The sequence below is a fragment of the Somniosus microcephalus genome, chromosome 3, assembly GCF_052327205.1.
Source record: "Somniosus microcephalus isolate GS21.2 chromosome 3, FLI_Smic_1.0, whole genome shotgun sequence".
NCBI lineage: Eukaryota > Metazoa > Chordata > Chondrichthyes > Squaliformes > Somniosidae > Somniosus > Somniosus microcephalus.
Window position 1 is genome coordinate 33949299 of NC_140989.1, and position 27004 is coordinate 33976302.

The 27004-nt window shown below is 49.0% G+C and overlaps 1 protein-coding gene across 2 annotated transcripts in view; it reads left to right on the forward strand.

Moving 5' to 3' along the window:
* Positions 1–27004, forward strand: part of LOC147120964 (inactive phospholipase D5-like) — a 110513-nt gene that overhangs the window by 50278 nt on the left and 33231 nt on the right. For both annotated transcript variants that reach the window (XM_085979945.1, XM_085979949.1), the window contains exons 6-7: positions 5161–5358; positions 8047–8186. In XM_085979945.1, coding sequence (XP_085836071.1) covers positions 5161–5358; positions 8047–8186 — 338 coding nt within the window. The remainder of the gene's footprint in view (positions 1–5160; positions 5359–8046; positions 8187–27004) is intronic.

The following is a 27004-nucleotide window of genomic DNA, read 5'->3' on the forward strand; positions in this document are numbered from 1 at the left end:
CACGTCAACCCAAGCACCCCGCCCACCCGCCCCTTCAACCACCATCTGTTCCACCTGTGACAGAGACTGTAGGTCCCACATTGGACTCATCAGTCACCTGAGAACTCATATTTTAGTGTGGAAGCAAGTCTTCCTCGGTTCCGAGGGACTGCCTAAGAAGATATATTGGGGTTAAAACCCACAAGAGGCAAGAGTGCTACCACTGAGCCAAGGCTGACGCCTAGCAGTCTCAGGAGAATCTATAGGGCAGTAACCTCAAGTTCAGAGAGGTGTTTGATGCAGAGTTATGGAAATCCGGGTGATACAATGCTGTGCTCATAGTTCTCCACAATGTCACGCCAAGAAAAGCAGCTGCTCTCCGAGGTTTTTTCTTCTTTTCACCAGTTTTCTCCCCTTCCATTCCCACCCACTCGGAAAGATTGACTGCTTGACATAGTATGATTCCAAAGGAGCTGGTTGTTCTCCAGGCTCTTGTTCCAGTGACTCATTATTCATGTGTGAGCCCAGACTATCCCACCATGAGGATGGGGCAGCACAGCTGAGCCTGATCTTGTCCTCATTGCTGTCTGCCCACGTGCACTTTGAGCAGCTGTCATTGGATAGTAATCAGGAGTGGGGTGATTTCCTCCTCCTCCCCCCCTCCTCCCTAAATCAAAGTGTGGAGGCCAATTGTAGCCTATCCCTAACACTGCCATGACTGAGATCAGTAAACTCAGCAATGACTGGAAATCAAACCATGGACGTGCCTGATCTGCATAGATCAGCAAATCACTGTATCAGCTCACTGGGCCATTTTGAAAGCTCATTTTTCGTGCAGCAGGAAAGGTTTGATGGATAGATTGACCATTTTTCACTGCCAGTTCTACAGTGACTTTGCAACTTTAACAGTGCCATTCAAAGGAAGCTCAGTGTGTGGGAGGGAAAATCACCTTGCTCACACTTTTTACATTGCATGTGGGGACCTAGAAGGGAGGAAAGGAAGGATTTTTTTTTTAGAAACACATTAAAAAAATTTGGCCAAATAAGAGTGTGTTAAATGTGTTACATTTTGGGCTTTATCCAACATCTTTTCCAACTGGAAATAGCTTGAGCAGACAGTGTCAGTTAAGAACTGAAATCTGTTGTCTTTTTTACACTCTCCCACCGAGGTAGCATAGCTTGGGTATAACAGTTAATCCAAATATCGTTTATTTCTTAATGGAGAGCGTGTAGGATGTGCAGTGTATCTCCTGTCAATTCAAATAGCAGAAGATATCACAATTCTGAACCAGACTGACCACTGATTGGATTTATTTACAATTAAGAATGATCCTCGGAAGCAAAAAGAATATAACCAGATTATATTTAACAGCACGGTGCTTGAATGGGATAATTACCCATCTTGGGATGTAAATGACACTGGCAAGGCAATATTTATTACCCATCCCTATTTGCCCTGACCACATTAAGATTCAATCCCATAGAGTCACATAGGCCAGACCACGGGTGGCAGGTTACCTCCCCTGCAGGATATTCGTGAACCAGTTGAGTTTTTAATGTCAAAATGGCAGCTTTCACGGTCATTTTCTGATGCCAGCCCACAAATGACCTGTTTTTATTTTTACGATAGCAAAACACTGCGGATGCTGGAAATCCGAAATAACAACAGAAAACGCTGGAAAAACTCAGCAGGCCAGGGCAGCATCTGTGGAGAGAGAAACAGAGTTAACGTTTCAGGTCGAAGACCTTTCGTCAGAACTGGAAAAAAGCAGGAAATGGAAAGCAAGTTTAGGGGCTGGGAAAAGGGGGAGGGGATGAAAGAACAAAAGGGAAGGTCAGTGATAGGATAGAAAGCAGGAGAGATTAAGAGACATTGAGATACATTAACAGATATTCAAGGCAAGAGGAGGTGGAAATGGGACAGGTTAAGGAATAAAGGATGGCTCTAGATGGAGTGTGAATTGTGCTGGCAGAATGATGGGCAGCTGCCATGTGGGAGGGAAGAAGAAAAAAAAGGGGCCAAACAAAAATTGTGGATAAAAAAAAGAAAATATATATATATATGTGATAGGGGCCGAGGTTATGATCTGAAATTGTTGAACTCTATGTTGAGTCCAGAAGGCTGTAAAGTGCCTAATCGAAAGATGATAAAATGAAAGAAAGATCACAATATATATTAATGATCTAGACGAGGGAACTAGATGTAATATCTCCAAATTTGCAGACGACACAAAGCTAGGTGGGCGTGTGTGCTGTGAGGAGGATGCCGAGAAACTCCAGTATGATTTGGACAGGTTGGGTGATTGGGCAGAAGCATGGCAGATGCAATATAACGTGGATAAATGTGAGGTTATCCACTTTGGTGGCAAAAACAGGAAGGCAGATTATTATCTGAATGGCAATAGATTGGGCGAAGGGGAAGTGCAACGAGACCTGGGTTTCCTTGTGCACCAGTCACTGAAGGTAAGCATGCAGGTGCAGCAGGCGGTTAAGAAGGCAAATGGTATGTTGGCCTTCGTAGCGAGAGGCTTTGAGTACAGGAACAAGGATGTCTTGCTGCAGTTGTACAGGGCCTTGGTGAGACCACATCTTGAGTATTGTGTGCAGTTTTGGTCGCCTTATCTGAGGAAGGATGTTCTTGCCATGGAAGGAGTTCAGCGAAGATTCACCAGGCTGATACCTGGGATGGCAGGAATGACATATGAGGAGAGATTGGGTCGATTGGGCTTGTACTCGCTGGAGTTTAGAAGAATGAGAGGGGATCTCATTGAAACTTATAAAATTCTGACAGGACTGGACAGACTAGATGCAGGAAGGATGTTCCCGATGGTCGGGGAGTCCAGAACCAGGGGTCACAGTCTAAGGATAAAGGATAAGCCATTTAGGACAGAAATGAGGAGGAATTTCTTCACCCAGAGAGTGGTGAACCTGTGGAATTCTCTACCACAGAAGGCAGTAGAGGCCAATTCATTAAATATATTCAAGAAGGAGTTGGATATATTCCTTAAGGCTAAAGGGATCAAGGGATATGGGGAGAAGGCAGGGACAGGGTACTGAATTTGGATGATCAGCCATGATCACATTGAATGGCAGAGCAGGCTCGAGGGGCCGAATGGCCTACTCCTGCTCCTATCTTCTGTGTTTCTATGAGGTGCTGTTCCTCGAGCTTACGCTGAGCTTCCGTGGAACAATGCAAGAGCCCGAGGACGGTGAGGTCTGAGTGGGAATGGAGCGGTGAATTAAAGTGACAGGCCACCGCGAGCTCAGGGTCCCCCTTACGGTGGCTGTGAAACCGAGTCCCTCCAGATCACCTTCACCTCCCTGTTTTTAGTTTTAGTTTGATTTCAAAGCAGGCTACAGTGGGTGGCGGGGGGGGGGGGGCGAATTTTTAACTGCAGGCCACCCCCTGAAAATTGGGTGGTTGAAAAATGGCTGTCCCATTGACGCCCGAGGCCTGTCTGATGCAACTTTTAGTTGGGCCTATAGACGGGCGAGTAGCCCTCCCACCTGTTTCCAGTGGGAGCCTGTTTAAATTTGCATACTGGAGTCCTACACCGATTGTAGGTGCGTTATTGCAATTATCAGGTAGAAATGGATGAAGCGCGTGCTGCGTACACTCTGCCCATTTGTGCCAGATGTTGAGCAGCCTTCAGCCGTCCCTTTAAGGTTCACTGGTTAGGCTGCTCCTCCTGGGCCCACAAAGCAAACCTCCAGCCTGTTGCTGACCCATGCGAGGCCCTCCCTCCAGATCACCTCCACCCCCCTGGCCATTTTCCCACCCTTCCTACAACTCTTGCGCTGTGGCGGGTGCACCGTTTGGTGCCCAGATCTTGTCGGCAGCGTTTAAATGAGGCCTGAGCGGAAAATCATTCGGTTCAGGGCTGCCGGTGCCGGCTTTGGGCAAGCATTGCAGATGCCTCGCCGGCTTTGCGCTTGTTTCAGTCGAAGATCAGCCCCCATTATCTCCGAGTTGCTAGTCCAGTGCCATAACCACTGGGCTGCCATACATTGCCTGGGATCCAAAGTCTCAATGCCTGCCATATAGGGTTTCCAATTCTGATTGGACGTAATCCTGAAGGTTTCATCACATGACCTCCTGCCTCCAACCGTCCCGCCATTGGTCGCCCGACACGTCCATCTTCAAAGCACCCCGCCTTCCCACGGCCAATTGGGAACGTGAAAAGACTCTTCCTTACCCAATTGGATGATTCTTGACTCTCAGTCAAGCAGCCTTTTATCCCGTCTCCAACATTGTATAACTAATAAACAGAAGTGTTTGAAGAAAATGAAAAAAACATCCAATTTTTTTTAATGCCCCAATGATTTTTCTCCCGGGTTGCTGGCAGCAGTGTTCAGGAGATTAATCTTCAATTCCTGGAGATTCCAGGCCAATCCTGACGGGATGGCAACCCTACCGCCATAACCCTTATAATGTACATCATAGTCCAAGCACCTTCATCTTAACTAATTCTACATCAGAAAGAATCTGATTTTCTTTGCCGCGCAGTTGACTCCAGTCTCTTATTTTGAAAATGCTTGACGACTGCTTTTAAAATATATTTGGATGTATGAGCCTACGTAAATTAAAATTCTTTAATTGTCACAGATGAGAACAATCAGCCTTTCGGTCATCGCGATGCTCCAGACTAACGCATTAACTCGAAAGGAGCTCACTTTTTTTTTGTTGGTTATTTGCAACCAAAAAAAAGGGAATGTAATTAAATGAGATTAAAATAAAGTTTAATCTTTCACTTTTATTTAAGCCACAGATGCCGGGAGAGAGTTTCTGGCCGATAGCTAATTGTATTCCACGCTTAAAATGATCCATTGCCTGTTCATGTCTACCATGAGTATGTACTGCGGTTTATGGCTTTGTGTTTTCTCGTAATATTAAAAAAAATAACATTGGCCAGTCGTACAACAAAGTATTTCATTTTCTCTTGAAAGTGTATTTTTGGTCCAATTTTGGGAGGTTTGCACTCTAGTGCCTGAAAGACTGCTAACGTGGCACAGGCTGGAGGCTCTCCCATCTCAGAAGCATCTTTCCATTTCACTTGAGATATTCAGCCGTGGAAGTGCGTAGACTTGTCCTTTTTTAGTCGTTGTAGTGCATGGAGAGAGCTAAATCGACACTTCCCATCTGCTGCTGTGCCCTTGACAGAATTCACTTCAATTCCACAGATGAAAGAGCTGGGTGTCATCATGTACAACTGCAGCTGCCTTGCTCTGGACCTGCACAAAGTGTTCTCTGTGTATTGGCAGCTGGAGTACCAAGACTCGGCACCCGAATTCTGGTCGAAGAAACTATTCGGTATCTCCAGTGTGCAGTCGCCTCTCAAGTTACAGCTGAACGGGATTGAGGCCGAGGTCTACCTGGCTGTGAGTAAAGTTCGATTTTGATGTTTGTTATATTGCCGGCTTCGCCAGAGAACGGAGCAGATTTACACTTTGTGAAACCACTCATTAAACCCGGAAATAAGTATTAAGCACTGAGTGCAGCTGGCTTGTTGATGGTACAGGAAACTCTTTGGTATCTGGCACCGTCGGGACCGGGATGGTGCCGGTTGATTAAAAATTCCGGTTGACGGAGAGGGTTATCTACCGAGGCTGTTTTTACCAAACAAAAATTAAAAAATCAAGAAATGTGCAGTATACAGTAATTGGGTACTCACCTACACCGCGGGAGAGTCAGACTCCTGTTATTGAGGTGTTCTGACTTCTGACAGCGCCAAGAAGCCGAGTAGTGGCAGTTTGGAGAACTACCCCCACTGACTAACTTGGCCACCGCGGGAGACTCGAACTCGGACTCAGCAACATTTCCGGTTATTGAGGTGTTGTTTTCGGAGTGAGAATTTTGCCGGTTAATAGAGAATTCCGGATATAGGTGCTGTTTAAACGAGAGTTTCCTGTACTCAGGTTTTTGTGTTGCTCTTTTGTTGCGATCAGTAAACAAAAACTGTAACTTAAAAATACATCAAATTAAACTTAACAAGTTAAATTAAAATTAGGTTTCCGGGGGGGGGGGGGGCGCGGGGGGTGATGATGCACTCCAGTCCCTGCGGTGCCCAACGGTCGCGGAAGGCATCGAATAAGCCTACTGCACCTGGTATTCCCGGGCGGTCTCCCATCCAAGAACTCACCAGGCCTAACTCTGGCTTAGCTTCAGAGATCAGATGAGATTGGACACTTTTAGGCAACATGGCCGTAGGCCAGGTTTTCGCATTGGCCCCCGCAAGCTGGCTTCATCTCCTGTATTTGCGCCACGTGGCGTGGTACTGAACTATACAGACCAAGGAAGTCCCCGAGTTTCGTCCCTGCTCTGTTCTGAATTAGCCGATCGCAGTTGGGAACTTAGGTGGACGAGCTAGCCAGGAAATATCCCAAGCACTCCTGTTCATAGTTCCCAGGGGCCCTCCGCGCCCCCTGACAGCTGTGCTGAATCAGTGAATCCCCTGTGCGGGGAGATTAGCACAGTCTCGCTTTACTCTCAACATTAAGACATTTTTTTTAAACCGGCTTTCCTGCTTCTAAAACATTGGAAAGTGCAGTCTGGGTACTTTATAAGGACACATTAAGAAACCGTAGGATGCGGTTCGGAGTGAGAGATAGTTACAGGGCTGTTGATTAAAGGCTCCCGATGGCATCAGCGATGATGAGGAGGGAGATCGGAGAGATTGCAGGCTCTTAGCGAAAGGCGGGGGTAACGCGATCCCCGCACAGGATTTTTATTGAAACCGCCACTCGTAGGGTTGCCAACCCTCCAAGACTGTTCTGTTCTGAGGTCTCCAGGAATTAAAGACCATTGGGCATTAAAAAAAATGCGGTGTTTTTTTTCCCGTTTTCTTTGAACAGTTTCGTTTCTTTGTTATAAAAATATTGGAGATGGGGAAAAAGGCTGTTTGACCGGGGGAGGTAGTTGGAGACAGGAGGTCACGTGATAAAACCGCCAGGAATACCTCCAATCAGAGATGGCAACTCTAGGCACTCATGACAAGCCACTGCAGGCAGGAGCTTAAGGCTGGGACTGGGGTCTAGACCCACAAAGATGAGGTTTTTTTTTTTAAGGAGGGTACAAAAGCTGGCGGATTCTGTTTGGGGCAGAGAGGCCTGGAACCCCCACCTCAGGCCGCCCACGTACACCGCACCATGCATCCACTTCTGGGAGGAGGTCCTCTGATGTGCCCACTAGCAGAAAATGCCTTTTTTTCCCGACCCTGCCCCCTGATTTCCTAAACCTTGGCATGGTTGGAGGCGTTAGCTGTGGGCGGGTGTATCCCAGTACTTGTGTTGGGACATGCCTGGGTGCAGTTTTTCCTCCCCTCCTCTCAAGGTGCTGCCGTCCGGTTCCATAGGCACTGCCAACCTTGTGCTATTCTTAACATGGGCATCTGGACAGTGAGTGTCAGCAGGCCATTTGACTTTGGGTGACATCACCTTATTCCTGTCCTCACCTGATGTTCACACACATGCACGTTTTCAAACAGAGGCCGTTGATCACCAGCGGGAAGAGGAATACTGGTTGACTTCTTTGCTTCTTGCTCTAGCTCAGGGAAGGTGAAGCCAATCGTAGCACCATTTACTGCTGCTCCTCCTAACTCAGCACAGATTGAACCTGGGACCATCCTTCCTGCTCAGTGCCACACCGCACAAGTACACTTACTCAATGGCGGTTGGCTACTTAAAGGTTGCAGCTATCTTGGATATGAGGAATTGTGGGTGAGCAGAGCCGATGAGAACTGTTGAATGTATATGAGAAGGTAAACGTTGCCATAATCAACACACAGTCCACTAGAAGCATCCTTCCATGTGCACGTTACATGTTACCTTGCAGCTCATGGTAAAGAACGTGAGCCACATGGATGAACCAGAACTCTAGAACTGTTACTGTTCGGCGATAAGGCTCTGCTTTGCCAAGGGAGAGCACTTAGTACGTGGCCAGCCTACCAACACTAGCTTTGGGCAGGGTTGAGAAAAGTGTACGGAACCTGGAGCAAATGGCTACAAGAGATTGGCGTTCTGACGTAACCTTGCTTCACACCTGCTAATTTACATTTTCTTTCTCGATAGACTTCTCCTGCACTTTTATGTCCCAATGGCCGCACCAGAGATATTGATGCTGTTCTCAGGGTTATTGCCAATGCTCAGAGGTTTATATACGTAGCTGTCATGGATTTTCTGCCTCTTGTCAACCGCACTAATGTTCTGAGGTTAGTAAGACTTGCTCACTATCTGGGCTAATTTAGATATTTTACCGTTATTGTCTGGAATTCCCTCCCTGCATCCCTCCGCCTCTCTACCTCTCTTTCCTCCTTTAAGACTCTCCTTAAAACCTATATCTTTGACCAAGCTGGTGGTCATCTGCCCCAACATCTCCTTATATGGCTCGGTGTCGAATTTTGTTTTCTGCTAACACTCCTGTGAAGCGCCTTGGGACGTTTTATTACATTAAGGGCGCTATATAAATGTAAGTTGTTGTCAGAAATATGCAACTTAATTTTGGAGATCTCGTGTCCTCTGTGGGATTATATTGGCTCTCCAAATGTCTCTGTAGGTAAATACATCGCCTGCGCTGGTACTAAGCACAAGGTTCGGAGTATGATTCCCAATCGATGCTGAATTAGCTGCCAGGGTCGCTGTTGAAGTACAATTGGCATCAATTGCCAATTTGGAATAGGAAAGGCAAAACACAACCAGAGTCCTTACTTCTGATCGCTCTTGTTCGAAAGTGCGACGGATTGGACTTGATTGACTCAATATCGAGTTCAACAATTTCAGATCATAACCTCGGCCCCTATTACATTTTTACATATATTTTTTATCCACACCTTTGTTTTGGCCCTTCCCCCTTTTTCTCTCTCCCACATGGCAGCTGTCTCTCATTCTGCCAGCGCATTTCACACCTAATCTAGAGCCGTCTTTTGTCTCTTCACTAGTCCTATCACCATCTCGTCTCGTTTTGAATACCTCCTAGTGTCTCTTCACTTCCCTTTTGTTCTCTCATCCCCATTTCCCAGCCCCCAAACTGGCCTTTTAATCTGTTTCATTTCCTGTGCTTTTTCAGTCCTGATGAAGGGTTCCAACCTGAAACGTTAACTCTGTTTCTCTCTCCACGGATGTTGCCTGGCCTGCTGAGTTTTTCCAGCATTTTCTGTTGTTACTTCGGATTTCCAGCATCCGCAGTATTTTGCTATCGGACTTGATTGTGATGGTTAAGTAGCCTGTCACTGCTCACACATGCTCTCACACTGTCCCCCTGGCTGGGGAGTCTAGAACCAGGGATCACAGTCTCAGAATAAGGGGTCGGCCATTTAGGACTGAGATGAGGAGAAATTTATTCACTCAGAGGGTTGTGAATCTTTGGAATTCTCTACCCTAGAGGGCTGTGGAGGCTCAGTCGTTGAGTATATTCAAGACAGAGATCGATAGATTTTTGAATATTAAGGGAATCAAGGCATATGGGGATAGTGCAGGAAAGTGGAGATGAGGTAGAAGATCAGCTATGATCTTATTGAACATAAGAACATAAGAAATAGGAGCAGGAGTAAGCCATTTGGCCCTTTGAGCCTGCTCTGCCATTCAATAAGATCATGGCTGATCTGCTACCTCATCTCCACTTTCCTGCAATGACTGAGCCTCCACAGCCCTCTGGGGTAGAGAATTCCAAAGATTCACCACCCTCTGAGTGAAGAAATTTCTCCTCATCTCAGTCCTAAATGGCCAACCCCTTATTTTGAGACTGTGACTCCTGGTTCTAGACTCCCCAGCCAGGGGAAACATTCTCCCTGCATCTACCCTGTCAAGCCCTGTAAGAATGTTGTATGTTTCAATGAGATCACCTTTCATTCTTCTAAACTCTAGAGAATATAGGCCTAGTCTACTCAATCTCTCCTCATAGGACAATCCCCCCATCCCAGGATTCAGTCTGGTGAACCTTTGTTCAGTAGAAAGAAATCAGTATTTGTAGGGAAATGGTGTTAGGAAAATTGATGGGACTGAAGGCCGATAAATCCCCAGGGCCTGATAATCTACATCCCAGGGTACTTAAGGAAGTGGCCCTAGAAATAGTAGATGCATTGCTGGCCATCTTCCAGAACTCAATAGACTCTGGAACAGTACCCATGGATTGGAGGGTAGCTAATGTTACCCCACTATTCAAAAAAGGTGGCAGAGAAAAAGCGGGGAATTATAGACCGGTAAGCCTGACATCGGTAGTGGGGAAAATGCTAGAGTCCATTATAAAAGATGTAATAGCAGAGCACTTGGAAAGCAGTGACAGGATCGGACAAAGTCAACATGATTTACAAAAGGTAAATCATGCTTGACTAATCTACTGGAATTTTTTGAGGATGTAACTGGTAAAATAGATAAGGGAGAACCAGTGGATGTGGTGTATTTGGACTTTCAGAAGGCTTTCGATAAGGTCCCGCATAAGAGATTAGCGTGCAAAATTAAGGCACATGGGATTGGGAGCAAGGTATTGACTTGGATAGAGAACTGGTTGGCGGACAGAAAGCAAAGAGTTGGAATAAACGGGTCGTTTTCCGAGTGGCAGGCAGTGACTAGTGCGGTACCGCAAGGATCGGTCCTAGGACCCCAGCCGTTCACAATATAAATGATCTGGATGAGGGAATTGGATGTAATATCTCCATATTTGCAGATGACACAAAGCTGGGTGGGAGGGTATGCTGTGAGGAGGATGTCATGAAACTCCAGTACGATTTGGACAGGTTAGGTGATTGGGCAGAAACATGGCAAATGCACTATAATGTGGATAAATGTGAGGTTATCCACTTTGGAGGCAAAAACAGGAAGGCAGATTATTATTTGAATGGCAATAGATTGGGTGAAGGGGAAGTGCAAAGAGACCTGGGTGTTCTTGTGCACCAGTCGCTGAAGGTAAGCATGCAGGTGCAGCAGGCGGTTAAGTAGGCAAATGGTATGTTGGCCTTTGTAGCAAGAGGGTTCGAGTACAGGAATAAAGATGTCTTGCTACAGTTGTACAGGGCCTTGGTGAGACCGCACCTTGAGTATTGTGTGCAGTTTTGGTCGCCTTATCTGAGGAAGGACGTTCTTGCCATGGAAGGAGTGCAGCGAAGATTCACCAGGCTGATACCTGGGATGGCAGGAATGACGTATGAGGAGAGATTTCGTCGATTGGGTTTATACTCACTGGAGTTTAGAAGATTGAGAGGGGATCTCATCGAAACCTATAAAATTCTGTCAGGCCTGGACAGACTAGATGCTGGAAGGATGTTCCCGATGGTCGGGGAGTCCAGAACCAGGGATCATAGTCTAAGGATAAGGGGTAGGACATTTAGGACTGAAATGAGGAGGAATTTCTTCACCCAAAGAGTGGTGAACCTGTGGAATTCTCTGCCACAGAGGGCGGTGGAGGCCAGTTCATTAAATATATTCAAGAAAGAGTTGGATATATTTCTTAAGGCTAAAGGGATCAAGGGATATGGGGAGAAGGCAGGGACAGGGTACTGAATTTGAATGATCAGCCATGATCTCATTGAATGGCGGAGCAGGCTCGAAGGGCCGAATGGCCTACTCCTGCTCCTATCCTCTATGTTTCTATGTTTCTATGTTGCACTCCCTCTATGCCAAGTATATCCTTCCTTAGGTAAGGATGGCGGAGCAGGCGCGAAGGGTCAAATGGTCTACCCCTGCTCCTATTTCTTATGTTCTTATGAAAAGATGGATACTTGGTATAATGTATGGGGCAACCAGCATCAGACAGTTCCTTCAGCAGAAGATGGCGGAAAATGAAGGAGAGGGGTGGGGAAATAAATACAATTTACTTTACAAAACTAGCTGCAGTGAATCTAATACTAACGTACTGTACCGATTGGAGTGTGCTTTTTTAAAAATATGTACAAGCCACAGTTTAGAATCCTGGCAGCATGACCCTAGATCCCCTTTGTATCACAGGCACAACAGATCAATGCATTTTACTGTGGTTAGCAGGTCTGACATGGCTTAGTTACTTGTAGGTGTTCTAGGGTACTGTAAACAAATGAATTCTCATTCTGAAGGCAGTACACAGAAAATCAAGGGAAATACTCAAAAGTCAAATTACTCACTGATAAAGAACTACGTTATTTAGAAATAAAAACAGAAAATGCTGGAGAAACTCAGCAGGTCAGGCAGCATCTGTGGAGAGAGAAACAGAGTTAACGTTTCAGGTCGATGACCTTTCGTCAGAACTGGAAAAAGGCAGGAAATGGAACAGATTTTTAAGCAAGTGATACGATCGAAGGCAGGAGAGATTAAGAGATATTAAGAGATATTCAAGGCAAAAGGAGATGGTAATGGAACAAGTTAAAAAACAAAGGATGGCTCTAGATGAAGTGTGAATTGTGCTGGCAGGATGAAAGACAGCCGCCGTGTGGGGGAGAAGAAAAAAAGACACAGACAAAAAGTGTGGATAAAAATATATATATATATACATAGGGGCCGAGGTTATGATCTGAAATTGTTTAGAAAGTGCTTTGCAGAGATAATATCCAATTTTGGAGGTTTTTGCGACACGATGGTCGGAATCTTTAATCCGTCCACATCTCCAACGTATCATATTAGTAATTTTCGAAGTCTGTTTTTATGTTTCTCGCTGAGTGAATGCTGAGACCCACTAGCAGCTTAGCTGTGCCAATGATAATATCTTAACCGTAGGGACGGGGTCACAGGTCACTGTGCTGCAATCAGCCAGCTGTCATAAATAAACGGATTCCAGACTTTCTTCTCTCATGTTGGAAAGCATCTGTCATTCACCGCATTCCATGGAGTATCTTCTACATTGCTTTCCTGTCTGGTTTGATTCTCAATTAATAACAGAGGTTGATTATCGCTTTTAATTTGCCTGTATTTCACCAGAAAATATAGGGACAGGAAATTGAATAACATTGTTGTAAATCTCGTTACATTTTTTCATAGAATCATAGAATGATGCAGCACAGAAGGAGGCCACTCGGTCCATTGTGCCTGTGCCGGCTCTTTGGTAGAACTGGAGGTACGGTAGCATAGTGGTTATGTTACTGGACTAGTAATCCAGTTTGACCTGGGACTAATGACGTGAGTTCAAATCCCACCATGGCAGCTGTGGAATTTAAATGCAGTTAATTAAAAAGCTAGTGACCATGCAACTATCAGATTGTCGTAAAAACCCATCTCGTTCACTGATGCCCTTTAGGGAAGGAAATCTGCTGTCCTTACCTGGTCTGGCCTATGTGTGACTCCAGACCCTCAGCAATGTGGTTGACTCTTAACTGCCCTCTGAAATTACAGCAAGGCTCTCAATTGTACCACACACAACAGAGGTTCAAGAAGGTGACTTGCCACCAATTAGGGATGGGCAATAAATGCTGGCCTTGCCAGCAACGCCCACATCCTGTGAACAAATAAATCCAATAATCCCGCTCCCACGCTCTTTCCCTGAAAATTGTTTCCTTTTGCTTTTTTAATGAGTAACCCAAGACCAATGATGCCCACCTCTACCAAAACATTGATGTTATTAGGTAGAATGTAACAAATGATTGTGGAACAGGTTTGATGGACCAAATGGCCTTTTTACATTCCATTCTTGTGTTCTTGTTAAGCTTATTTGATCTATACAGACAAAGTTGATTAATTAGAAAACACACATTCCCTTTTCACTCAAAAAAAAGGAAATCTTATCTCTGTGTAGCTCACATAGTATGATTGGTTTGCCTTTAGCGATGCTTTATAATTGATAAATTATGGTAAGTATACCTAATTTACATATGTCAATTAAATCAATTCACAAAGATCTGCATTATAGTTCAAAAACATAAGCAAGATCAATAAGAAAGTTGGATAGAATGAAGTCACTTGTCAATCAATACCAGTTTATACTCATTGGCCTAGAAATTCAGTTGGTTGCGCCAGCCGGTAGCGCCTTTGAAGGAGTAGATGTCGGGCGCTAGGCGGCTAGCGGCCGGGCGCAGCGCGATCTGCGCCTCGCCCCAACTTCACTCAAGATTTAGCGGCGGCGCAAAGTCTTTGCGCGCGCTCAGCTGCGCGCGCAGATCCTGACGTCATTTCCTCGTGCAACGCCCTTTGTGCGCCCCAAACCGGAAATTCAGTCGCTTCGCCCCATTGTGCGCTTGGCACCCCTAGCGACTGTTACAGTGGAACGGTGCTCAGTCGATGCGGGGCGCGGGGGGCGCAAATTAAAGGGCACTCCTCCTGCACTATAAAAGGCTGCCATTTCGCAGCACTCCTTCTTGAGAGACGGATCTTTGCAGAGAGACCAAGGTAGAGAGCTTTCTGCTTTGGCTCATCACTCGGACCGGTACTTGTGGCTTCAGGCCACAGCTTTCCAGTTGTCTTTGCCTTCATTGACATCTCATTGTTTGCCAGCATATTATGGGGGCTGCAATGGGTGTAAACGCTGGCTTTCTCAATTACATCCAAAGGGCTCACAGACGCCGTGAGAGAGTGGCAGCCCTGGCTAGACGGAGAGGGGACAACAGGCGTCGGCAAAGGAGGCCTTACCCACCCAGGGTATACCGCCAGCAGTTCTCCTATCTCAACATGTCTGAAGAGCAGTGTGTTCGGAGGCTGCGATTCCGAAGGGAGGTGGTCACAGAGATCTGCCACCTGCTTGGCGGTGATCTGCAGCCACAGCTGAGGTGCAGGATGTCTCTGTCAGTGGCAGTGAAGGTGACGGTGGCTCTCAACTTCTATGCCACCGGCTCCTTCCAATCCGCTGCTGGGGACATTGCCAACATCTCCCAGTTCGCCGTGCATTGCTGCATCCGCCAGGTCACCAATGCCCTTTTCAAAAGGAGACGTCAGTTCATCTCCTTCTCCATGGCCCTTGCCAAGCAGCAACAGCGTGCAATGGGCTTTGCAGCATTCGCGGGCTTCCCCATGGTGCAGGGCGCAATTGACTGCACGCATGTGGCTTTGCGGGCACCTCTGGAGAATGCCGAGGATTACCGCAACCGGAAGGGCTACCATTCGCTGAACGTCCAGCTGGTGTGTGACCACAGGCAGCTCATCCTAGCTGTCAATGCCCGCTTTCCAGGCAGCAGCCACGATGCCTTCATCCTGCGACAGACTTCTGTGGCAGACATGTTCCAGGCCCAGCCTCACCCACGAGGATGGCTTATCGGGGACAAAGGCTATCCTTTGTGTACCTGGCTGATGACCCCGCTCCGTGTGCCCAGCACCCCTGCTGAAGAGGGATACAACGATAGCCATCAAGCGACCAGGAACATCATCGAACAAACAATCGGCGTCCTGAAGCAACGGTTCCGCTGTCTGGATTGTTCCGGTGGAGCCCTACAATATTCGCCGGAGCGAGTCTCCCATTTTGTGGTCGTTTGCTGCATGCTGCACAACCTGGCTATCCGCAGGACTCAGCCACTGCCACCAGAGATTGGAGGACCACCTGAGGAGGAGGAGGAGGAGGAGGAGGAGGAGGAGGACCAGCACAGGAGGGAGGCAGAAAGTGCAAGGACCGCCCGTCGCCGGCTTATTGAACGTCGGTTCTAGGCCCCCTCTCAGGGAATGGCTTGTGCCAATGTCAGCAGATGAATGTAGCCGCTCCACAAGCCCTCAGCCGAGCAGGGCAACCAGGACTTAACCAAAAAACCATGCACAGTGCAATTTAACAACAATAATTTATTGCAAACCTCTGCCCTTCCCACATTACATGCTCATGTGGAGAAGCCCCCTCCAAAAACACAAAACTACCAGTCTCGGCCTTACAAAAAGAAAGAAAGACACCAGTCTCGGCCTTACAAAAACACAACTGCACCAGTCTCGGCCTTACAAAAAGAAAGAAAGACACCAGTCTCGGCCTTACAAAAACACAACAGGCATTTGGGCATACCTTCTACTTTTTGCCCTGCAAGGGCGATGCCTTTCGTATCCTTGCCTGGCCCCTGCCCGCCCTGCAGCTCCTCCTCAATGGGAGCCCAGTGGTTGCAGCAAGGCTGGGGGAAGGCTGCTGAGGGGCAGATGGCGTGACGGCAGATGCCCTTGGGGGTCGGCCTGCACCAGCTCTGGCCTTGGAGTGGCCGGCTGCTGACTGCTCCAACTCTGGCTGGGCGGCAGCAGTCTGTCCAGCGGCTCGTGGCAGCTGCAATGGCGGAGTGGCAGTGTCGGCTGCAGGAATGGTGCCAACCTGGCAGATCGCAGGTGCTCACTGGTCGCCTGATACAGTGGCACTCGCACGGGCCAGCACTGCAGCATGCGCAGCAAACAGCTGAAGGACAGACTGCTGGGCTGCTGCTGCGCGGCGGGTGCCGTGGCGATGCCTGGCTGATCCAGCGAGGGTGGCAGCAGTTAGTGCCCGTGTGGCCCTGGTCTGTGTCCGCATGACAACAGCCAGTGAATGGACGGCACGACTGAGCACTTGGCTCGAAGCCGCCTGTGCTGCCGCGAAGTCCTGCAGACTCCTGGCCTGTGCTGCTCCAAATTGCTGCACACTCCTTGACAAAGACTCAATGGAGTCAGGCATCCTTGCCACTGCAGCCATGAGCTCATTGTGCCTGCGCTCAGCCTGGACGGCCATTTCCTCCAGGAGCCGCACCTCCTCTGCGCTGACCATCGCAGGACTGGAGGCCGCACTCACCCTCTGGGGAGAAGTCCGCCGAGCTTCCCCACCCCTCCCGCGTTGCTGCAGGCCGCTGGGCCCCGGAGCTTCACTCTCCTCCGACCCTTCCCCCCGGCTCCCCTCCAGGGAAGACGTGTCCCCTACATCGCCATGGGCTGGCGCGGCTGAGGATGGCACTGATGGGCCGGCTTCCTCTTCCTCCTCCTCGTCTTCCGAAGGGCTGACAGTGGCAGCTTGAGGGCCCGCCTCCTCACCTGACGATTCACCATCTGAAAGCAGGAAGGCACAAGAGTAGCTTTAGAGTGAGGACAGGGCGGCAGCGAGGGAGGCATGAGTGCTGCCATTCACCGCATTGTTCGGACAGTGGCAAAGGATGCTGATCTCATGCGCAAGTGGAACGAGAGAGGTCCAAAAGGTGATGCCCTTACCATTGGTGCCCAGAACAGGGTCGGCAACTCCACTGGCGACGGGGCCAATCAGCCGGCCTGCCATAATGCGCTCCACACGCTGGTCGAGGTCGGAGAGCTCTTTGAGGTCAGGACGGCCTCCCCCGGTCTCAGTTCGGTTGCGCCGGTTGTGCGCCACCTTGGCCTGCAAGAGAAAGGACGGCCTCTAAGTACAGTGTGTAGCCCTGATCTTGTCTGCACTGCCTCCCATGGTCGAATAGCTTGTACAGTGTGTAGCCCTGATCTTGTCTGCACTGCCTCCCATGGTCGAATAGCTTGTACAGTGTGTAGCCCTGATCTTGTCTGCACTGCCTCCCATGGTCGAATAGCTTGTACAGTGTGTAGCCCTGATCTTGTCTGCACTGCCTCCCATGGTCGAATAGCTTGTACAGTGTGTAGCCCTGATCTTGTCTGCAATGCCTCCCATGGTCGAATAGCTTGTACAGTGTGTAGCCCTGATCTTGTCTGCAATGCCTCCCATGGTCAAATAGCTTGTACAGTGTGTAGCCCTGATCTTGTCTGCAATGCCGCCCATGGTGGAATAGCTTGTACAGTGTGTAAAGTGCTGAATGTGCAAGTGATTTTCATGCCAGTCCCATAGCTGCTGGATGAGGGCTGGCCATTAGGGCTTTCAGGTCCCTTTGCCCATAAAGTGAGGTGCACATGCAAGGATGAGGAGGACACTGGAAAGGGTACTCACCCTGACAACCCGAGTGAGGTCATTGAACTTCTTCCGGCATTGCACAGGAGTCCTGGCAACCACGCTGTTGGAAGACACCCTGTTGGAGACCTCCCTCCGGGCTTTCCGGTAGGCGCTGGGCAGCAGCCTCTTGCCACCTTCTGGGAACAGAACATGGCGCCTGCGCTCCACTCCGCCAACCAGCAGCCTCAGGTCACCGTCGCTGAAGCGCTGCGCTCTCTCCCTGGCCTTCTCCATAGCCCTGGGCGTTGTGAAGGTGAAGCTGAAGTGGTCAGGCCTAGGTTGAGGGCTGCAGTGTGCAGGGCGTGGCAGGCAAACAAATCCACCCTCCCCCTTTAAGAGCTGACCGGCGCCAGAGTGTCTGCCGTCAATCAAGAACTCGCCACACCGGCGCTGCGCCCGGCCTCGGGGGTATCGCTCAGCACCGCCGGCTTAGCGCCTAAAGATAGTCGTACATCGCCTGTTTTAGCGCAGCAGCAACCTCTTGGGGCGATGCGACTGAATATCGGCGAAGGGGGCGCGACTTTGCGCCGGGCGCAAACTTTAGCGGCCGCCTGACTTTACCGCCCCAAAAGTGGCTATACTGAATTTCTAGGCCATTGTTTCCTGCTCTTGCACTGAACTAGAAAATCTCATTCACTTTGCTTCCAATTTCCACCCTTCCTTCACCTTCACATGGTCCATCTCCGACTCCTCCCTTCCCTTCCTCGACTTCTCTGTCTCCATTTCTGGGGATAGGCTATTGACAAACATTCACTACAAGCCCACCGACTCCCACAGCTACCTGGACTATATTTCCTCCCACAGCGCTTCCGGTAAGGACTCTATTCCATTCTCCCAGTTTCTCCATCTCTGCCATATCTGCTCTGACGATGCCACCTAGTGCCTCCGACATGTCTTCCTTTTTCCTCAACCGAGGATTCCCCTCTACCGTGGTTGACACGGCTCTTGACCGTGTCCGTTCTATTTCCCACACTTCTGCTCTCACCCCTTCCCCTCCCTCCCAGAACCACGATAGGGTTCCCCTTGTCCTCACCTTTCCTCCCACCAGCCTCCACATTCAACGGATTATCCTCCACCATTTCCGCCACCTCCAGCGTGATCCCACCACCAAACACATCTTCCCCTCACCTCCCCTTTCAGCATTCGAAGGGACCGCTCCCTCCACGACACCCTGGTCCACTCCTCTATCACCCCCAACACCCCTTCCCCTTCGCCCGGCATCTTCCCATGCAAGTGCAGGAGATGCAACACATGCCCTTTTACCTCCACCCTTCCCACTGTCCAGGGCCCCAAACACTCCTTCCAGGTGAAACAGCGATTTACTTGTACTTCTTGCAATTTAGTATACTGTATTCGCTGCTCACGATGCAGTCTCCTCTACATTGGGGAGACCAAGCGCACACCGTAAGGTTGACCTCGAGCTTCCGGTCGCCTGTCACTTTCATTCTCCGCTCCACTCCCACTCAGACCTCACCGTCCTCGGCCTCTTGCATTGTTCGACTGAAGCTCAGCGTAAGCTCAAGGAACAGCACCTCATCTTTCGATTAGGCACTTTACAGTCTTCTGGACTCAACATAGAGTTCAACAATTTCAGATCATAACCTCTGCCCCTATCATTTTTTATCCATTTATTTTATTTTTAATTTTTTTTTCCTCCCACATAGCAGCTGTCTTTCACACTTCATCTAGAGCCATCTTTTGTTTCTTAACTTGTCCCATTACCATCTCCATTTGCCTTGCACCATCACTTAATGTCTTTTAATCTCTCCTGCCTTCCATCCTATCACAGGCCTTCCCCTTTGTTCTTTCCTCCCCTCCCCCCTCTCCCTGCCCCTGCACTTGTTATAAAACCTGCTCCATCTCCAGCTTTTTCCAGTTCTGACGTAGGGTCATCGACCTGAAACTTTAACTCTGTTTCTCGCTCCACAGATGCTGCCTGACCTGCTGAGTGTTCCCAGTATTTTCTGTTTTTATTTCAGATTTCCAGCATCTGCAGTATTTTGCTTTTGTATACTCATTGGGAATCAGTTGAGGAAATGCCCCCGTCAATAAAGGTCGCTCATTTCAAATTTTATTTCTTTGTATAAGCTTATCTGTAAAGGTTTTGTATACATTTAACAGTGATGAATACACATGGTTAAAAAGCTAATGATTACACATCACAGGAAGTTTAAAATAAAGACAGAAAATGCTGGAAACATTCAGCAGGTCTGTGGAGAGAGAGAAGCACAGTTAACGTTTCAGGTCGATGATCTTTCGTCAGAACTGATGAAAGGCCATCGACCTGAAACGTTAACCCTGTTTTTCTTTCTCCACAGATGCTGCCTGACCTGTTAAGTATTTCCAGCATTTTCTGTTTTTATTTCAGTATTCCAGCATCCGCAGTATTTTGATTTTGTACAGGAAGTTATAGAAACATAGACATAGAAACATAGAAGATAGGAGCAGGAGTAGGCCATTCGGCCCCTCGAGCCTGTTCCACCATTTAATGATTTAATGAGATCATGGCTGATCATCCAAATTCAGTACCCTGTCCCTGCTTTCTCCACATATCCCTTGATCCCTTTAGCCTTAAGAAATATATCTAACTCCTTCTTGAACATATTTAATAATTTGGCCTCAACTGCCTTCTGTGGTAATTAGTATGTACAAAACACTGGTCCAGCCGTCCCCCCTTAAGTATTGGGTACAGTTGTAGATGTTATCCTGCTTACTGGTCGGGACATCAGAGCGTGGAGGGAACACAAAGAAGGGCAACCGAGTTGAAAAGTAGGTTTGGGTACCTGCGCTATGAAGAAAAATTATAGGAATGTTTACACTGGAAAAAAAAAACATGGCTTAGATGTGATCTTATTGAAGTACTGAAGATCTTACAGCTAGTAGGCCAAGTGCCTAAAGGAAAAAAAATTGAAGGGCTATTGGGAAAGAGCAGGGGGGTGTGGGACCAAATGGATATCGCTTTCAAAGAGCCGGCACAGGCACGATGGGCCGAATGGCTTCCTTCTGCACTCTGATCCTATCTACTGGATCCCAGAGAGATTTTAGTATTGACACAAACTGAGGCCGCAGGAGGCCGCGGTGATTTTAACCATCAGGCCTCATTTAAATGCTGCCGGTCCACTTCCTGATCGTTCCCAGAGCAGCTGCTGACAGGAAAATAGGATCGCCCACTGTCTTCCAGGTAAGTGACGGGGAGGGTGTTTTGGGAAGGTCTTTGGAGGTGGGGCGGGTGGAGTGAGGGGCAGGGGAGGCCGCGACTTTCCTTGTTGGGCCTAGAGGAGCACTCCTTCTCCTCCTGGCCCTGCAAAGGAAATTTTTGGACCTAGTTGGAGGGTCTCTCGGTCCTTCCATCCTTCTGGTATCAGTCGTGGCGCAGTGGGTAGCACCCTCGCCTCTGAAGTTGTGGGTTCAAGTCCCGCTCCAGAGACTTGAGCACAAAACCTAGGCTGACACTCCAGTGCAGTACTGAAGGTCTTTTGGAACCGAGGTCCCGTCTGCCCTCTCAGGTGGACGTATAATATGCCGTGGCACCAATGTTTCCCTCTAATTTTTATTGGATGTGCAGCCCCTTTAACGGGCTGCGCGGCCTATTCAGATTTCTGGCGTTGCATTTTAAAAGCCGGTGAGCCGGCTGCACAGGACCTCCAATCCAGCTGCACGGGACCTCCAATCCAGCTGCACGGGACCTCCAATCCAGCTGCACGGGACCTCCAAACCAGCTGCACGGGACCTCCAATCCAGCTGCACGGGACCTCCAATCCAGCTGCACGGGACCTCCAATCCAGCTGCACGGGACCTCCAAACCAGCTGCATGGGACCTCCAAACCAGCTGCACGGGACCTCCAATCCAGCTGCACGGGACCTCCAATCCAGCTGCACAGGACCTCCAAACCAGCTGCACGGGACCTCCAATCCAGCTGCACGGGACCTCCAATCCAGCTGCACGGGACCTCCAAACCAGCTGCACGGGACCTCCAATCCAGCTGCACGGGACCTCCAATCCAGCTGCACGGGACCTCCAATCCAGCTGCACGGGACCTCCAAACCAGCTGCACGGGACCTCCAAACCAGCTGCACGGGACCTCCAAACCAGCTGCACGGGACCTCCAATCCAGCTGCACGGGACCTCCAATCCAGCTGCACGGGACCTCCAAACCAGCTGCACGGGACCTCCAAACTGGCTGCACAGCTGAACGAGAACATTGCGTGGCACTATTTCGAAGAAGAGCAGGGGAGTTCTCCTCCGGCGTCCCGGCCAATATTTATCCCGCAACCAGCACCTAAAAACAGATTATCTGGTAATTATCGCAGTGCTGTTTGCGGGACCTCGCTATATAAATGCAAGTCTTTTTTGAAGTGAAGTCACTGTTGTAATGTAGGAAACGCGGCAGCCAATTTGCCCACAGCGAGCTCCCACAAACAGCAATGTGATAAATGACCAGAAGAGCAGCTGAGTTCTCTCTGGTGTCCTGGCCAATATTGATCCCTCAACCAACATCATTAAACAGATAATCTGGTCATTATCACATTGCTGTCTGTGGGAGCTTGCTGTGCGCAAATTGACTGCCGCGTTTCCTACATTACAACAGTGACTCCACTTCAAAAAGCACTTCATTGGCTGTAAAGCGCTTTGGGACGTCCTGAGGTCATGAAAGGGGCTATATAAATGCAAGTCTTTCTTCTTCTTTACTGATTATACAAGCTGTTTTAGAAATTATTATTGGTTAATAGACACACTGGGGGTGATTTTATCAATGGGAATGTGATGGAGGCAGGACGGCTGCTTGTTGGGTTTTAGTCCCGCCTCCATCGAGGTCCGGCCAACCCACGCTATTTTCCCTTGATTGACCTTGTTAAGCCCGCCCAGCGGGCTTGGCAGGCCAGTTAAAATTTTTGACAGATGAATTGTCATCGTTTGACAGCTTTGAGAAGCTGTCAAACACTGACATCCTCTGTTCTTTGATGAGTCCTTGCACTCCAGACTCACCAAACCTATTTCCTGAGCAGAAATCAGATGGCTGTTGCATTGGAGAATGCAGTAGCCATTCTGTCATCTCTGTCGTGGAGATGAGGCAGCTCTGCAGCCTAAAGGGATGAAGCCTGGAGGAAGAAGTAAAGGTAAGTAATCTTATTAAAACACTTTAGACTCACCTCACACACTTACCTCTCCACACTTGCACTCATCACTCACCTGCACAGCGCACTTTTCGGCTCCTCCGACCCCCGCAGACCCACGGCTCGCCTCGCTGACCCTGGCGAGGTTCAGAGTCGTCGGGAAGCCCACACTTTAGGGCTCAAAATAGGGATTAGCCAAAAAACTGCCTGTTAACTACCTGTTAAGCGGGTAGTTAATTGGCACTAAACCCCTTCCCTCCACGAGGAGACGGGACCCGGCACGGATCGGGTGCCCGCCTCCTGCGAAGATAGCACAGAGGCGGGTTGGGGGCGGGATGGGTACCCGCTCCCAGATTCTGCCATTTTCCCAGCAGTCCCGCCTCCATACCCGCCTCCCCAGAGCTGGGAAAATTGCCCCCATTGTGTTGCAGCCCTTAGACTAAACCCTTAACGGTGTATATATAATATACATATATGACATTTTGTTTTAATTCTTCATCTCTAGAACACCTTATTGGTATTTGCTTTTACATTTTATTCTGTTTTACCTTAGCTACGGTCATTTATTTTAAAATCCCATGGGGTGGGGGGAAGAAAGGGCACAAACAGCTTGAAGCGTCTATTCAGCTTGATATATTGGCTATAACAGCAAAGTGACCTTTCAGCCCACACAAATGGCTGAAGTGAAGGTTTGGATAATCCAGGCAATTACTTGATTTACTTTCATTTTCTGGCCCGTGCAGCCAATTACTCTGAATGTCAGCTATAGTACAAGGGTAAAAGTCTAACACAACTTAAGCCCACTGTCTCCCCTCTCCACTCTCCTCCCCCACCCCACCCCAGGTAAAAAAAACTGGTACCTCAAGCATACATCAAGCAAAATATGGAATGCGATGAGTTTGTAATAAGGTTGTACAATGTTGATTGCGCTTTTATGTGGTGGGAACTCTCGGGGCTGGAATTGGAGCTGTGACAAAGATTAAAGGGGGGAAAAAGTTGGGTCGCGCCCCCTTTGGGGCGCTAACTTGGTTGGCACCCCCATGCCCGAAATTGAATGGTTGCGCCCCAAGCAGAAGGCTACTGGAAGTGCTCCCCCTCCCTCTTGGGGCACTCCCATTGAGTATCGCGTCGCTACGTGCAACAGCGCCACGCCCATCTGCACCTAGCGCCGCGGTACTTCAGGCTTCCCTCCCCTGATTAAAGGGGAGGGGCCTAGCGCATCGCGCACCGGGGCCCTGCTGGTCCAGCAGGGAGCGGGGTGCTGGCAAAAGAGCCCGATCACAGCCGGCACCCCGCAGGAGGTGGCGAGAGGGGGCAGGGGCTGGCAGGCGGCCCCCCCAAAAAATGGCCGCCCGGCACCTGCCGCCCTGGCCGCAAACATGGCACCCTGACCCTGTCGGATATAGCGTCCGGCGGTAGGTCATGGGGCGCGAGCGAAGTTTGCAGCTGGGGCGCTGCGCACGGCGATGATGTCATCGGCGGGGCGCTAACGGGAGGCGTAAAGCAACCGAATTTTTCCTCCAAAGAGACATCCGGCAGTCCTTCCTGGTGTGTTAGAGAATTCCAAAGATTCACAACTCTGAGTGAAGAAGTTTCTCCTCATCTCAGTCCTAAATGGCCGGCCCCTTATCCTGAGACCACGCCTCTTAGTTCTAGACTCTCCAGCCAGGGGAAACAGCCTCTCGGCACCTACCCTGTCAAGCTCTCGAAGAATTTTATACGTTTCAATGAGATCACCTCTTATTCTTCTAAACTCCAGAAAATATAGGCCCATTCTACTTGATCTCTCCTCATAGGACAGCCCTCTCATCCCAGGAATCAATCTGGTGAACCTTTGTTGTACTCCCTCTAAGGCAAGTGTAGCCTTCCTTAGGTGAGGAGACCAAAACTGTACACAGTACTCCAGGTGTAGTCTCACCAAAGCCCTATATAATTGCAGCAAGATTTCCTTACTTTTATACTTCAACCCCCTAGCAATAAATGCTAACATACCACTTGCCTTCCTAATTGCTTGCTGTACCTGCAGGTTAACTTTATGTGATTTGTGTACAAGGACCCCTAAATCCCTCTGATTACCAACATTTACTGCTCTCTCATCTTCTAAAAAATATTCTGCTTTTCCATTCTTCCTACCAAAGTGGATAATTTCACATTTCCCCACATTATACTCCATCCGCCACCTTGTCCAATCATTTAACCGGTCTCTATCCCTTTGCAGCCTCTTTGCGTTCTCCTCACAGCTTACTTCCTCACCTAGCTTTGTATCGTCAGTGTTGATGGATGTTTTAAAATCTGGAGACCTAGGTTAAGGAATAATGCCCATAGGGAGAACAACACACTGAGGACGGAAACAGTGCAAGAGATGAAACAACGGACGGAGTAGATGCTGGATTGTGAAGGCATCGGTATAATGAGATAAATAAAATAATAGCCAGTCTGCTCTGTAAAGAAAGAAAGAATTTACATTTATAGCACGCCTATCACGACCTCAGGACATCATCAAAGCACTTTACAGCCAATGAAGTACTTTGTAATGTTGGAAACGTGGCGGCCAATTTGTGCTCAGCAAGGTCCCACAAACCACAATGTGATGATGATCAGATAATCTGTTTTAGTGATGTTGGTTGAGGGATAAATATTGACCGGGGGAGAACTCCCCGGCTCTTCTGTGAAATAGTGCTGTGGGATCCTTTACGTCCACCTGAGAGGGCAGACAGGGCCTCGGTTTAACATCTCATCCGAAAGAGATGGGGCAGTAAGTGACGGTGCTCTATAACAATGGAGTGCTTTACCACTGAGAGCAAGAAAATCACAATTTACTGCTCAGCAAAGATTAACGGTGGAGAACTACTGTGTGAGGTATTAGCATAAGGATGTTGTCAGTCATATAACATTACTTTGCTATTTTAACAGGGACATCAACCCTGTTAAGAGAAATAAGGCCTAGAAATTCAGTAGGCTTTGCGCCCAGTTATCGCCCAAAGAGGGCTTTTGCGCCACTTGCTGAGCTTTCGCCGATATTCAGCGCTGCGGTAATGGCGGCGTTAGCCAGTAGCGCTGTGCCGCCACCGATGATGTCATCGGTGTGCGCAGTGCCCCGCTACCGCCCTGCTACCGGCCCGACCGCCATATTTAGTTGCGGCCGCCTCTTCCGCAGCGGCCGCAAACAGCGATCAGAAAACGGGGCCGTACTGTAGCCTTCGTGGGCGCTTTAAGGTGGAGGTGCGGCCGCCCGCTTTTTCGGCGGCTGCCTGCCCGCACCTCCTTCCCCGGCCTCCTCCACACCCCCCCCCCCCCCGCGGCATTGCCGGCTGCTTTCCGCGAACCCGGCACTTCTCCGTGGTGCCGGGCTCATTTGCCGGCACTATCCAGCGGCGATCTCCCCGTTGCAGGCACCTCCCCCTTAAGAGAAGGAGGAGGCCTGCAGTACCGCAGCCTGCCGCTCCGCAGCGGGTGGCGCAGCGGCGCCTAGAGCGCTGAAATTCAGTTTCAGTGCCCCAAGCGGGGGCGGGCACACCCTGGAATAGCGCCCGGTTCCGACTTGGGGCACAAAAACCGAATATCGGATGGGCGCAACTGGCTCCGCGCTCAGCGCTAACTTTTGGGCGCATGCCAGCTGGCGGGCCCAAAGTGAATTTCTAGGCCTAAGTCTCTTATCTGTATCAAAATAGTTGATGACTTAATGTCAGATGAACATGTTAGATGTTTCTATAGCAGGGGAATGGGACTAATTGAATTCCTCTTTCAAAGAGCCGGCGCAGGTACAATGGGCTGAATGACCTCCTTCTGTGCTCTATTTCTCGACGATTCTATGTTCATCCACACAGCAATTTCTAGGCTATTAAAAATATAGCAACAAGTGAACATACTCGAACAGAGTAGCATGTTGCCATTGTGCTTGGTTAGTCTGGCAGACTGGCCTTCAAAAACCACCCATCGGCTTGATTTACCAGCATTCTTGGTCGGTGGGCCACGTGGTGCTGGGTGCAGCACCTACACTTCAAAAAATGTAACCCTCAACCAACATCACTAAAACAAATGATCTGGTCATTATCTTATTGCTGTTTGTGGGAGCTTACTGTGCGCAAACTGGCTGCCACGTTTCCTACATTACAACAGTGACTGCACTTCAAAAAAATTACTTCATTGGCTGTAAAGGTTGTGAAAGACGCT